Genomic DNA, 14,669 nt, shown 5'->3' on the forward strand with positions numbered 1-14,669 from the left:
GCTACATCCACTACAACTGGAATACGCACTGGCTTTACCTGGATTTTGAAGGGACACCAAATGGACGGAGCAAAAGCAGACTTGTGTTTTCCGACGGTGATGAAAAGACTTATCAAAGTTAAGCATTTTTGGCAGCAGATGCCAGGGCTCTTTGAACAGCAGAGACTGTTTGGAACAATGTATTTGTTTTCAAGTAATTAAGGAGAACTGGCACCACAGACAGGAAGTAAAGATCAATACAAAATTTAAAAATAATAAAGGGGACGCTTGTATTCATGATAACATTGAATTATAGGACACTACAATACATAAAATAGAAGACGTGAAATTCCCTTTAAAAGAAAAAACATTTTGTTAACATAGGGAAACATAACAGATGATAAAATTAAATAAATAGAGATTTACAAAAATTATATATAATTGGCCTTGGGACGTGAGTGAAAAACTCCCAGTGAACTTTTGAGAGCAATCCTATATGATGAATAACACTTTTAGCTCCAGATATCAGAGAAAGAAGAGTTAATCATCACACCGGGCAACAGGCCAATAAGTCTACATAAATTACTGTTTTTGAAGTTTTAAAAATTGTAATTTTGCTGGATTCTTAATTTCATTTGGCTTGTTATACATTTGAAAAGTGGTGTAATCATTCACAGTCCAACAGGTTGAAGGCTAAATCCATTTTCTTTCGTCTAGCTCAAATTCTTAAAGTTGCTATGATATGAAATCATAGGAACGATATAATACAAAAAAACTAAAGAAAAAAAAACTGCATAGTTAGGTGGCATATGTAACCAGATAAAGTTCGCAATGTCCATGGACAGATCTGCATTATATGCCCAATACACAAAAATGTAATAAAGCACAAAGCAGCTATACAGCATACACCCTGATGTCTTCAAAATGTGCAATGTAATTTTACAGACCAAAAATAAAGACCTTTAAAGTGCAATAAAGTCAAATGTAACACAATCATATCAAATGATTCGATTTGAAGCATTTAAAATGGATTTCCTTATTGATATCCACACAAGTGAGGAAGTTTGTTCACAATAATGTCTCAAGCAAACGTTATATGTGCAAAGATAGCAACAAGTCCGGTAGCGATCACAGTAACGAGTGGATAACTTTTAAGGAGGTTCCAGGCGGTTAGTCATTTGGGCTGATCTCTTGAAAAATAAGTCAATATATGCTGGATTTTCAGAAGACGATCTTTAAGGGACGCCATTGAAAGGACAGATAACTGATACCTGGGATCCACAGGTAACACGGCAAGCAGCCACCAGCACCAAGCAGGTCCATTTGGGATTCCCTACAATATTCATGAAAGAAAAAATAAGATTATTAAATATACGACCCTAAAATATAAACAGAGATTAAGGGTGGAGTCCTTGATGTCCTATTGTAGTTAAAAAGGTGCTGTTCCACCTAGACAACCCTCCCCAAAATGGTTAACAATTCCTGTTTTGTTCTCTTTGAACTGCTCTGCTGGCCAATTCTTATTTCTCGCATCACAGAAAAGGTGTCTGCATGTTTAAAGGAAGTAGCTGTAAGTCAGACTGCTTTATTGTAATACATTCAGGAGGGCTTTGGAAGTATAGCAGGACTAAACTTTCAATGCAGTTTTGAATTGAGTAGAATAAATAAAATGATAGGTTCTTTACATGATGCAGCACTTGTCTTGTTATATTTTATGAGGCACCCCAGGTGGAACAGCAACTTAAAATAAAAGGTGTTGAATAGCTGGTGGACCAATATTAATCTCTACAGTTTATATACAGCTACACACACTCACACCCCTGACATCAACAGTGAATTAAATGTGCTTGAATTAACAATGTAAGAAGCTCTATAAACAACTTCCTACCCAAGGACAAACAGAACCACAATCTCACTACATGCTGAAAGCAGCAGTTTTGTGACCTTGGAGTAAAAGTATGATTATTTTCAGCACAACATATTAGACAAATCCCTCAAGATTGTAAGATTGCGAGCCGGGCTCCTTCACCTAATGTATCGGTTTGTCTTAGTCTGTCAATTCTTGTCTTGTCATACCCCTTGAATATATGTATTAAGTGCTGCCTAAATTGTCAGCGCTATATAAATAAAAGATGATGATGATTATGATAATAATAAAAAACAACAAACTGGGAAACCATCTCACTCTATATCTGAAATACAAAGCTTAGCCTGGGGGAGGGGGGGGGGAATTCTGGTATTTCCAATGATCTGAAAACTGAACTGTTATGGATTTTTGGAACTAGCGATATAACAGAATTAAACGTACCTGTATATTGGATTCCCTTTCTGGCATTGAACCAAAATGGTGCAGAATCTGACTGCGAAATCTGTATCTTAAATTCTGGAACCAGCGGCACGCCTGAGCATACACAGCATCGTGAAGCTGTTTGAGCTGCTCCAGCTCTTCTTCCTCAACCTGTAATGGGAATTTAGAGATTAAAACATGACATGGGAAAATCATAAATCCACAATCACACGCACACATATTTGTGATTCTACATTCAGAAAAGCACAGTACGGTTAAAGCTGTGTTTTCAATAAAGGGGGTTGTGATGTAAAGTAGTTTGCCAAATAAATTGGGTATCTGCCTAACCCGCTGGTGCAGGAGGCCCTATACACGAGCCTGATCAGCAGGAATGTAGCTTCCAATTCCTCTTTTGGTTAAAACATAGCACTTCCACAAATCAGGTAGGGGGGGTTCTAGTGGGTAAAATATTCTGTACCTGACTGTCAGTTAAGTATTCAATGTCAGCAGTGTAGTAACCATCTCTCATTCCCCTCTTCAAAACACGAAATCGCTTTCCTCCGATCGTATCAACCACAGAGCGTCCATCAGGCAAGAAATGAACATTTCTTATTTGCAACATACAACCATAATCAGCAAAACTAAACAGGAAACAAAAACATACAAAAGCATGACGTTACTAATCTTAAACAAAAAGTCGCCTTCGAATTGTGCAAAATGTTCAGAAAATTCTAAAGTTTGTAGCCAGACTGCTAATGGGGAATTTTCTATGCATTCACTCGCCCTTTCGGTATTCAATATCGTCGGTACCTAAAAAAGTGAACACCAGACCCTTACATTGTAAGAAAGATACTATTACTTAGCCACTAGGGTGGTTATATTGATATTAAAAATAATATGAAGTGTCACGAAAGAAAGTTATTTGTGTGAGTGCATGAATGGAAAACCGAGCAAGTTTATAGAGTGCACTCTGATGAACTTCTCCACACATTATCATGCAAAAAACAAACAAAACATGGTAACATAAGATGCCACTCGGCTATTACATGCATTAGATATATTGATTGGTTAGCATGTACCTATATAATGCTTACCTTTTTTCTGGGTCACTTATGCACATTCCAAATTGCTTTGTACCAGTTTCCATACATCGTCTTATCATCAGTCTGTATCGAGGCTCAAACACATGAAGAGGACAAGGCACTGTAGGATATGCCATCGTGCAAACAAACATAGGCACATTCTTTGTAAGGCTGGCAAAACAGATAGGAGAGGACTTTAAAATGAGGCCGTATCATTTTGGAGGGGAAGATGCGCAGCACGGTTACCAGATTCATTAGAATTGTTTGACTGCCAGCTTTTCGAGCCTAACTTATGAGGCAGACTAGAAGTGCTTAATCATCTAGTGGCTTTAAATTTGGGGATTGTATACAAGGCTCGGGGAGCAGACCATTCCTAGTCCAGAAGACCATATTCATACATTTCAGGTTTAAGAAATTCTCTCATGTTTAAACATTAAACACTCAAGGCATTAATGCAATGCATGCGTGTTACTGCTTACATGATACCCAGACAATGTTCCGGGATTAATAAATAAAATAGGGGGTTTAGTGAAGGTCATGCACAGATTTTAAAATCTATTATCTAACTAAAGTGTTATCAGTTTTAAGCGCTTACCTAGAAAGGTCAACAGGGGTGAAATATTAAAAAGGTATACAAATCAAGCATTTCGATTAATTTACAAACATATGTATCAGTGCACAGCTTACTTTGAAAGCTCATCTGTTTCTTCTTCGTGAATCTTTTTTCTTTCCGACAGCTCTTCGGGGAGATACTTTTTAATGAGTTCTTCCAGCAAGTACGTCATATTGTAGTTTCTGCTTGCTAGGTACTAAAAAAAGAAATAAAAAATAACACGTTTGTGCTGCTTTTACACAATGGCTCTAATACATCCATTATCTTTACCATATGAAACTTTTCCTGACTATTTGCAACAGCTAATTCCACCTATACCAAAATAAACCACACTGCGAGAGGACGTCGACAGCGGGTAAACTGTCAACAGCAAATTGGTTAAGTCTCTTCCTAAGTATATATAAAAATAAAATTAAAAAGAAAAGAAAATGCCTTCCCATGATGTTGCCATATCACCAGCAATGAAAAGAAAATAATATTTTATTTGCAAAGGAAGTCTGGGCAGCTTTATTCTATTGACATGCTCAGCACAGAAATTGTTATGTAGCATCTTAGACTTTGCAAAACAGTTTGGAATGGCTTATTCTGAAGACATAATTAACCCTTACCTCAGTTAAGCTTTCCTTGCATAAAGGGCACTGTGGTGTATGATCTAAACAACGCTCTAGACACTTCTTACAAAAGGTATGTCCGCACGGCGTGGTCACTGGTTCATAGAATAATCTAAATCATGGAACAAAAGAAAAAAAAAAATACATGCAAATTAAAAACAAACATTGCTTCCAGGGAGCTTTCTCTTCCAATTCCCACTTTTTAAAGCCCTAGCTAGGAAAGTGACTAAACTGACCCAGAACAGCCCTTCTGGCACAATCTAGTCATGTTTTGCACTTTAGTATAACCGAGCATATACTTTTAAAGCTATTTGTCCTGTCGGAGAGGTGTTTAGTAGAAATGTGCATGCGCTGGATACTCAACACCAGCTAGCCCCAGGTCGAACAATAGTTCCACGGAGTCTAGCAAGTATGTGCAAATACTCAGAAAGCACCCCCACCAATTTAAACGAACACAATCTCCACTATTGCTTGCCTGCAAGCTGCTAAAAGTGGTGCAAAAGGGTATTTTTCCCCCTTTTAGCTTAAAAAAATGCATATTAAAAGCACTTAAACGTTACTTTAACATGCATTTAACTCTGGTGGGATAATAAAACGTACCGTTAGCTTTCTCCCAAAACTATTAAGGAAAAGTTTTACATTCCTCTCTAAAAAAAACATGCCATTTATACTCATTTACGAGGCACCTAACTTTTGTCTAACTCAAGTATGCTCAGGTATTAAACATTCTACCAACCTCATACAAAGGGAGCACTCAAAGTCTGCAGTATCTATTCCATCGGGCATAGTCCATTCCGGAGGTAAAGTGTGCACTTCTGATTCTAAAACTTCTAGAGGAGAAAGAAAAACATCAATCTATACGCTAGAGGATCACCATATCACATATACCATATCAGCAGATAACAACTACTAAGATTAAAACGAAAAGAAAGATGGGCAATCCAAATAGGGTTCTAGTGCAAATGTGCTATTGATGAAATAATAAATCCTGTTATTTTGAAGCAATTCCTGCCGTTATAGCTCCAAACTGCATCATCATTGATCTTCCCCATAGTAAAAAGTTAAATTGCTGCCTAGAAACCAATCCTATTGCCCTTTGATTCAGGGTTACTAGCCTTTGGATATGGCTGTAACCTTAAAATATAACAGGGTATATGTAAGAAATAAATAATAAAAAAAAAAAAACAACATGATGTGCATTTCACCACGACGAGGCTAGGCTTCATCGGGAGTATGGGCTTTTAAACTGTCACATTTGCTTATCTTCTAACCAATACAAGGGAAATTAAACCCAAACGAACAATGTATACATTTTTGGACAAATCCACATAGAACTTAAGCAGAAAAGCAGCGATGGGGGGTGGGGTTGGAAAGCCATGCCCATCTTGGGTTCTGCTCTAAATATATGCATCCAATGTAAAGCCCTTACCTCCATGCTTGATGTGCTTATTCTGTCCATCTTCACATACGTTTGCATCTTGTTCAAATAGAGAGAATTTTCTTTTCAACAAAATTCCATTTTCTTGACTGGATAAGAGGGGCTCTGACGACACCCTTTTCAAACCTTCTTCCCTAGCAGATATTTTAGCAGCACCAAGCGCATGAACCGACTGTGTCCGCTGCATAACGCTGGTTCCAATAGTGCTCATGGATTTTGGCATCTGGGTACCCTATGCATTGGAAAACAGATGATTTAGTAAGCAATAAATAAATAAAAAACGCCTCTAATGCAGTCACAAAAACCAAGCCCATTCCACTGTGGGGTTATGAGTTAAATGTATTCCAAGTGTTCATTCACATTGTCACATACTTGACATTAATACAGCTCTTTTATGTTGTAAAGCTATTTAAGATTAAGAATCTCCCAGTTTTCATAGGCTTAACAATGTTGTCCAGTCAGCGACAATAAAATCTATATTGTTTTACCCTGACCTAAAATGTAATTACCTGCTCCAGACAACGAGGTAAACTGTATGAAGGCTCTTCTTTATCTGAGCCCAGGACAAAAGGTTTGAGAGGTGTGTTTGGCAACGACGTCCTTTCCAGATCCTTCAAGATCCCTTCTACATTCTCAGGTACAGGAGATAAGAAGTCATGCAGTATCTGTAATATAATAAAAAAGAAAATAAAAACAGTGGGTACAAGACAAATGTATGTTAATTTAACGAAGCCCACAAGTTACTTTTACAAAAATATAATTTGGGCGCGGCCCAGAGAATGAAACAGACTTACCTTTTCCATCTCACATCTGGCCAGTGCGAACTCCTCATCCAAGGCCAAGCATTGGAGGTAAAATATCAAAGATTCATACATATGGCCTGTATCTTGCAGCATTTTGGCTTTCTTGAAGTAAACCTGAGCAAACACATTCAACATTAATATCTGTGGAGGAAACCGTTTCACTTTTACAACACTGGCATAACAATACATTGTCAGATAGCTGACACCAATGCATCAACTTAAATTGTTCCATTAAAAAGAACAGACTGTGGTGTTTACTTAAACAAGCTGTTACACTTAGATGTTCTAAGGTTTCTTTTGCGCGTCAAACATTCTACTCTTTCCTCTAAATGTTTAATCACACACACACAATTAAGTGTTTCTGAGAGAAAGCAAATTGAATGGAAACCCAATACAAGACATGGTGCTTATACAGATCACTATAGAATCACCTCCGGGTTGTTGCGCTGTTTTGATAGAACAAAGTCCAGCTCTTCATGTGCTTTTCCAAACTCACAGAGTGCAGCATAGGATTCAGCTCTGTAAACACGCAGTGTCAAGTTTTGGGGATCTGTATCAAAAGACAACAGCAAAAGCTTTAATATGGTATAATTATTCAAATACACTTCATTTTAATCATATAGAAAAAAACAACTAAAAGGAAACAAATGAATTGTACGTACAGGGAATCAGATGTTGTGAAGGTAAGGTAAAGTAGTTGGACTGGGGAGGAAGAGGGCTGCTGCTGCTGCAGTACCGGCTCTTCTGTGTCAGGTAAGTGCTGTTCCCGTTTTTGGAATACATATTAAAGTACTCGCAGAGTAATGCAATATAGGGCTGTCAGGGACATTAAAACTACCAACCCAATTGCGATGTATACTGTAATACACGCACAGATGTGCAAAATGTATCTACTGACACCGGGAAGCATACTTTAGTACAGTCTCTCCATACGCTCCTTGGAATTAGCACAGAAGTCTATGGGAGTCGCGTTACCCAACTACACGTGTGCCAAGGGATTCAGCCAACTGCCTCTACTCTAGGAGTGCAGACACTGTGCTTCGTTACATATCCTATTGCCAGGTTTTAGTAAATACATCATTACTGGCTGCAGCAACACTATAGCTATTCCGTCAAGCTTACAATGTATTAATATTGTCTCAGATCCAACTGTTACATTTGGATAATCAAAACATACATGATGCACACACAGGTTACTCAATAAGTTCCTCTTTCGAGTTACATAGGTCTTTTTTGAACCTTGTGTATTAAGTCCATCAAGTTCACCCCTTCTACCTAACCTTCCTACTCTCGGTCCAAAAGAAGGCAAAAAAAAAATCCTTCTTGACACAAAAAGGCGTCGGATTTCTCTTTGGATCAAGAAGCTCTAAAATATTAATTATATTTATGCTGGGTATTTTTTTATATTTTGAGTGCATTGTAGATTATATGCAAACAAACAGAACAAATCTGAGAAAACAATCTCAGAAAACTGCCATGAACAACATGATACGGTAAATAAGACGACAATTCCATAAAGACACGGGACAGTTTGTATAATATATATATATATATATATATATATATATATATATATATATATATATATACACACACACACACACACACACACATACATATACATACACACACAAACTTTCTTTTGCGGTGCTGTTGGTTGTATAAGGTACGACATCAGAAAAAGTGCGTTTCATAACCAGACGTCATGTGACTGGGGTGGGCGAATCATCTAGGAAGGTATGGCCCTTTGTAGACGTTATGAATTAGTGAACGCGTATTATACAACACTGCTAGAGCCATGTGACTAAAAAATACATGATCTGAAAACCCAATTCAACAATAATTTATTGGGATGCCAGGGCATTACTATTATCTTTTATTTATATAGCGTCATCAATTTACGTACCGCTTAATACAATACATATATTCAAGGGGTATGACAAGACTAGAACTGACAGACTAAACAAACCGATACATTAGGTGGAGAGAGCCCGGCTCGCAAGCTTACAATCCATTCTAGAGGGTCATACCTTTTGTACCCCCCATGTATCCAAGAAAGATCTGTATGCATTCATACTACTCGAAAATCTCTTGCTGCCATGCAAAATATGACTTTTTTTTGTATCCTCAGGTCTTTCCAGCGTATTTGAAAAACATGCCGCTCCAGAGGGTGATCACACTGTGCCCCTGCATAGATTTTTTGGTGTTGCTAACCGCCTCAGTGGCGAGACATTGCAGGAACACCATCTGAGCGAAAAAAAGCCACTGCTGATCCCTTTGTTATCTCATTAAACCCCATGACGTGCCAGGCATGTCAATTGTCCCAAAAGAGGTTCGATGACAAACCGCTCTGTACATCAAGTATCCCGATGCAAACAAGCCGGGGGCTAAACCAGGAAGCCGAAGTTAGGCAGAAGAACAGAATGCCCAAACCAAACAGATTTCTCCCCCAAGAAGGGCTAAGCTGGCCCTGTATAATGCATTATTCAATAGAAGTAAACTGAGTTGAAATCATAACTATCGTTTTAGTGGATAAATCCCAAAGAGGTCTATACACTTGGGGGGTTGTGGTTTGATCTTCCTCACTTCACATTTCATTGTAAGGGCCAACAATGACTGGTTACTCCTGCAAGAAACAATAAGCCGGTCTATGTGACAGCCAAGCTCTCCAGGAGCAAAAGATGAGTGTTCACAACACATCGTAAAGTCAAGGAGTCACATCTCTTTAATGAATAGACCCTGATATGTCGCCACTTCCCAAGAAGAGCTGCAGCAGATGGGGCCAAGCTGTTGCATTTCATATTCATGCAGAGATCAGGATTAATGGAATGCCCATATTTAATGCCATGTCTACCAATATATACATAGGAATGAAAGCATGGTTTCAGTTATATAAACAGTATTCCAAAAGGGACACAAAAGGCTTTACGTGGCAATAATAATAATAAAGACAAACCAGACAGGCTCCCTCGGTTTAGCGGAATTTCCCAAGTAACTGATCTGCCCCAGAGCACATTGCTTTTAACCCTTCCCTGGGACTGACCTGCCTCCAGGGCCTTGTGGATCTTGTTAAGCGCCTCCCGGTGTTTCCCAGCTCGTAGCAGCTCAGTGACATCCCGGTCCAGCCCGCTGCAGCCCCCAGGCAAAGGAAACCATTTATGGATCAGCTGTTTAAGCAGCACACAGGTCCTGCGGGGCTGACGGCCCATGTCCCCCCGGCACAGCCGGCATTGGTTCCTGGGTTCCCCCCTGAGACAGGACCAGCAGTACGTGTGCCCGCACTGGGCAGCCACAGGCTCCCGGAGTAATCCGTGACAGCCTGGACAACTGAGGATGCCCCTGGGCCCCGATGCCGCCTTCTCTCTCACACTCCAGGGCCGGTACTGCTGCAACAGGTAGTCCACTAGCGCTCCAAGCTGCCGGGGCCTGGAGTGTGACGAGTAATGGTCCAGCGCTTCCTTCAGGGCCAGCAAGGCCTCGGTTCCGCACAGGGATACAGCCATGGACTTCTGCCGCAACCACCGGGGTAGTCACCTGAATCTCCGTCGCCGGTCCCGAACCCGTTAAAGTGAGAGCGCACACAGAATCCCATTCACACACCCCCTCCGCCTAAGCGTTACATAAAGACATCCAGAGCCAGCGCGTCATGTGACCAACACAGACACTTGCCATTGGTCGGCGCGCCTGTTAGGTTACAAAACACACCGCTGCCCAGTTTCGTAACAGTCCGGAGGAGGGCGGGGAGCGGGTGATGCAGTTGCATAGAATAGTAGCGTTACGTGTGGCGCCTCATGTAACCTACTCTGCGGGAAGCCCACTCCGAAACCTTCGGGACGTCAACGAACTTCCCCTGAGCCGTGTTACCGAGTAGTCTATTCACTAAGACGGGGAAATGTCGACTGGCGAAACCTCATTTTAACTGCTTGTATAATAGGAATAGGGTTTATTTCCTGCAAACTGCGCCTCGCAATAAATATACCGAGTTATAAGTCGAGACGAGATGAAACATACCAGCTATATATGCTTATGCTGGGTCAGGGCCAGTGTTCCCTCTAAGCTGTGCGCTTTTTAAGAGAGCGCACACGTCCAAAAATTGTGCGCACAACAGTTTTTACCCAAAAAAGAAAAAAATATATTTTTTTAAACTTTAAAATACGGATATTGTGCGCACAAAATTTTTGCACAAGAGACATTTTCTGCTCACGCCAACTAAGAAAAATTAGAAGGAACATTGGTCAGGGCCCTGTATGATGCATGCTTACACAATGAAACGTCTTCATACAATTAACTATTCATTATACAGGGCAAACCCAGTCACTCTGGCAAAAGCCTGAACTGACTCCTGATGAGATAACACGAAACTTCGAAATCAATGCTTATGCTGCCATTGATTTTCTGCCGCTGGTTAGCTGCTCCGATCGGTGGCGGAGAGGAGCTGCTCTGTGGCTGCAACTTCTCTTTAAGATCAGATTATCGTTACTTGTTTACTCAATTTCCAAAGAATGCGTATATTTAAGTCCTCATAAATTATTTTAATATGTATCATTTTTTGGTGAGGCCGTCGGGGACATTATAGTGTCCCTTTAACATCCAAATAACTAATATACTCCAAAGAAAACCAGGCCATAAAAGTAGACTGGCACACGTTGATGTGCCGGCTGGTTACAGATATCCAATAGATATGAAATATAATTAAATAAATATATAAGCACTACATATATGTGTTTAAGTACAGGTATATATATATATATATATATATATATATATATACAAATGTATATATATAATATTAAAATGCAATAAATAAAATGAGGCCATTTCGCCCATGGACATTCTCAGAGGTGACGATGAGTTTCTGTTTTGTGTTTCCCTTTCACTCCTGGTAACTTAAGTGTTGTAAACAAAGAATAACCTGCGGAACGCGGTACATATGCGGCTAATAAGATTATTCCGTATATAGTCAGGGATATTAGAAATTGTTGGATAGCTTTGCCAGATGTGCCGTTCTCAGCGCTCGCTGCTTCTATCCCGTACAGTGAGATCTCTGATTTTTAAGTGGCGCAGATTTACTCAGATTTTTTAATGGCAAAAGTTGATTGACTGGGAATCCGTAGCAGTTTTTTTTTTGTTTCAGCGTCTCATATCTTGCTGTGGCAGTGATTTATTATATGAGTCGGATTATTACTATACCTCTTTCTGATTTCACGGATGTGCAACCAGCTTCGTGATTCAGTGACAAATAGCAAAATTCATTTGAGAGGTTAATATATTTCTAGATTGATTTGCTCATGATTGCATTTTAGTTCTCAATTTCCCTTGGTCATCTTGCGCTGCAGCTAGTACAGCTTCCACTCTTCTGCAAAGACTTCCCACAAGATTTTGGAGTGATTCTGTGCTGAAGGGGACAGACCAAGATTTTGGACAATGCCGTGCTTCCAACTTTGTGGCAACAGTTTGGGGAAAAACAGTTTTTGTGTCCCAGCATGACTCCAAGCAAGGTCCATAAAGACTTGCCCGAGTTTGGTGTGAAAGAATATGACTGGCCCACAGAGAACCCTAATCCCAACCCCATCGGTTCTGGAATAAGGAGATTATAAATTAAAATTACAAGTAATGCAAGGGCTAATGACCTACAGATAGTTAACACGCAATCAGGAATGGATCATAAGTATATTATTCTGCTTCTTAATATACACCTTTATTAGCATATAAACTAAATCCAACTAAAAGAAGAAAAGTTATTTTCTATGTCACATGTATGGGCTTCTCATGGGTACAATATCCACCTGGTTATAGCGCTAGAGTTAAACCTCAGACAGCTTGAGTTTCTTGTCTGCACATGGCAGATCCCTATTCACTGCTTGCCGAGCTGCAGAAATCACTGCTTAGTTGTACTGAGCTCAATTTGACTTCAACGATTGTGCTCGGCCAAGACGTACATAATTTCAAATTGCACCTAGGTTTACTTTAGTCAATAAAAATAGTTATGAATCATTAAACGATCCCAGCCTTAAATGTAAGAATGTCTTTTTTTTGTTTTACAATATTTTTAAAAGGATAAGTATTGTATGCACAAATGTCAATGACCTTATATAGAGGTATTTATTTATAAGATTAGTAATCTGCGTAACCACCAAAAACCATTATTACCTGCCATATTTGAAACGTTGTTTTATATAGCACCATCATATTCTGTAGCGCTGTACAATGGGTAAGTGGACATGACAAATGACAAGTATATAACATAAACAAATAGACAGGTGAGGAGGGCCCTGCTCAAATGAGTTTACAATCCTGAGGCAATAGTCAAACAACAAAATTACAAATTACACAAGTAAATGATAGGTTGTAATATACAATAGACAGCAAATCCTTTCACCATAACTTAATACCGTAATTTATTTCCACCCACACAGAGAGACAGAGACAGAGACACTGACACTAGAATTGGTATGGCCAGGAAATGAAGAACAATTGTGTGACCTCTACATTTGAATACAAATTATTAATAAAAATAAGTGTTGGTCAAAACAAAACTGTGTCATTTCTGGGGCAATTTACTATATTTAAAGCAATTTTCCTAATCTAGCATTTTGCTCCATAAAAGTACCATTACCTTAAATAACATGACCCTGATTCCTGTTATTTTTCCATTGCTGTCGATCATGACCGTTAACACCCAAGCATCTGCACAACAATATTAGAAGCTAAAAAGATTGTACATAACCCTATTAGGGGATTGCCTTAAGCAGGAAATCTTTTGTATTGGAGCTGAATGAGCTAAAAGAGTTGTTAGGGCACACCTACTAAAGCCTGCAAATAGCAGGATATTGGTTATTTTTTACCGTAAAACTGTACACGTAGTTTTAAATCGTAAGAAACAGAATTTGCCAGCCTGAATCTTTCAAAGCAAATAAACTCCCAGTGAATTTTAATTAAATGTTTAAAAAATTGCATACGATGACCATTCTCTCTGTCTCATACATCTCCATTTAACCAATTATTCTATTTCTCTGAAGTATTGTGGCTTACGTGTTGGCCGTTCTATTCCTCCCTAACTCCCTCTCTGTCCCTTAATCACTGCGAGAATATATGTGAGTGAAAATAACAATGCACTCATAAATAGAATATATCTAAAATCCCCAGCTTATATGGGCTAATTGTGATTCAGAGGAGCCCCAGCTGCCATACTTAAAGAGAAACAGAAACATTTACGTCAGTGGATCACAGTGGCTCTGAAAATGCTGTATTGCGCTAGATGTTTTTATTATGCCGTCAAAGTGGGGTTATTTTCATGCACTGAAGTGCACACTTAGAAAACATGTCTAAAACCATTAACAGAACAGTCAATACTGACATCTTATCTCATTTTCTATCGCAATCCATGATAACCTTTACTGATATACCTGATAATCTAGCTAAATAAGCCACCTCCAGCAACACGGTGGCTCAGCCTACTGAAGGAAGATGAATTTCAACTGTTATAACAATGTCATGAACTTCAGAAGTCTCCATCCATTTCAACCCAATAAAATAACATTTATGTCTTCAGTATTTGTCCTGCAATACTACCAAGACAGTCCCTAGTGCTTTGTGAGGCCTCATGGTGATTTAAGTTTTACAGGGGCCCCATTCAATTAAGATTTGTGGTAATCCTGAGAAAAAATTGCCTCCTATATGTGATTTCATCTAACATAGTCCAACCATTGTAGAAGCTCATTTACTTCAACAAACTGCAGAATCCTGCATGTAAGCGGACATACAGATGGGAGCGCAGACCCAGATCAGCTGCCTTGTTTGGCCCTATTGGAAGGATGACCCTTATACCTCCATTAAATCATTGCAATTTATAATGA

At 39.2% G+C, this 14,669-nt stretch overlaps 1 protein-coding gene across 2 annotated transcripts; it reads right to left on the bottom strand.

Annotated features, from left to right (window-relative positions):
* Positions 1 to 244: 244 nt before the first annotated feature.
* LONRF1 (LON peptidase N-terminal domain and ring finger 1) lies at positions 245 to 10,428 on the bottom strand. 2 transcript variants are annotated; one of them, XM_053458689.1, is made up of 12 exons: positions 9,857 to 10,428; positions 7,245 to 7,363; positions 6,805 to 6,927; positions 6,520 to 6,675; positions 6,002 to 6,242; positions 5,309 to 5,399; positions 4,570 to 4,684; positions 4,036 to 4,157; positions 3,361 to 3,519; positions 2,745 to 2,907; positions 2,288 to 2,437; positions 245 to 1,312 (listed from the first exon to the last, which is right to left on the bottom strand). In XM_053458689.1, the coding sequence occupies exons 1-12, from the start codon at positions 10,314 to 10,316 to the stop codon at positions 1,154 to 1,156; spliced, it is 2,058 nt and encodes a 685-aa protein (XP_053314664.1). In that variant the 5' UTR covers positions 10,317 to 10,428; the 3' UTR covers positions 245 to 1,153. The 2 variants fall into 2 exon arrangements, with proteins under 2 accessions (XP_053314664.1, XP_053314655.1); XM_053458680.1 differs by having other exon boundaries at positions 5,309 to 5,402.
* Between the last annotated feature and the right edge of the window lie 4,241 nt (positions 10,429 to 14,669).

Source organism: Spea bombifrons, chromosome 1 (assembly GCF_027358695.1).
Source record: "Spea bombifrons isolate aSpeBom1 chromosome 1, aSpeBom1.2.pri, whole genome shotgun sequence".
Classification (NCBI taxonomy): domain Eukaryota; kingdom Metazoa; phylum Chordata; class Amphibia; order Anura; family Pelobatidae; genus Spea; species Spea bombifrons.

What these genes read in the sequence shown, in the direction of transcription:
- LONRF1 (XM_053458680.1), bottom strand. Translation starts at nt 10,316, where the DNA reads ATGGCTGTATCCCTGTGCGGAACCGAGGCCTTGCTGGCCCTGAAGGAA. An exon ending in AACAGCGCAACAACCCGGAG is followed by an intron (nt 6,928 to 7,244) that starts GTGATTCTATAG and finishes GTGTTTGCTCAG; the next exon opens with GTTTACTTCAAGAAAGCCAA. An exon ending in GAAACAGATGAGCTTTCAAA is followed by an intron (nt 3,520 to 4,035) that starts GTAAGCTGTGCA and finishes CTGTTTTGCCAG; the next exon opens with CCTTACAAAGAATGTGCCTA.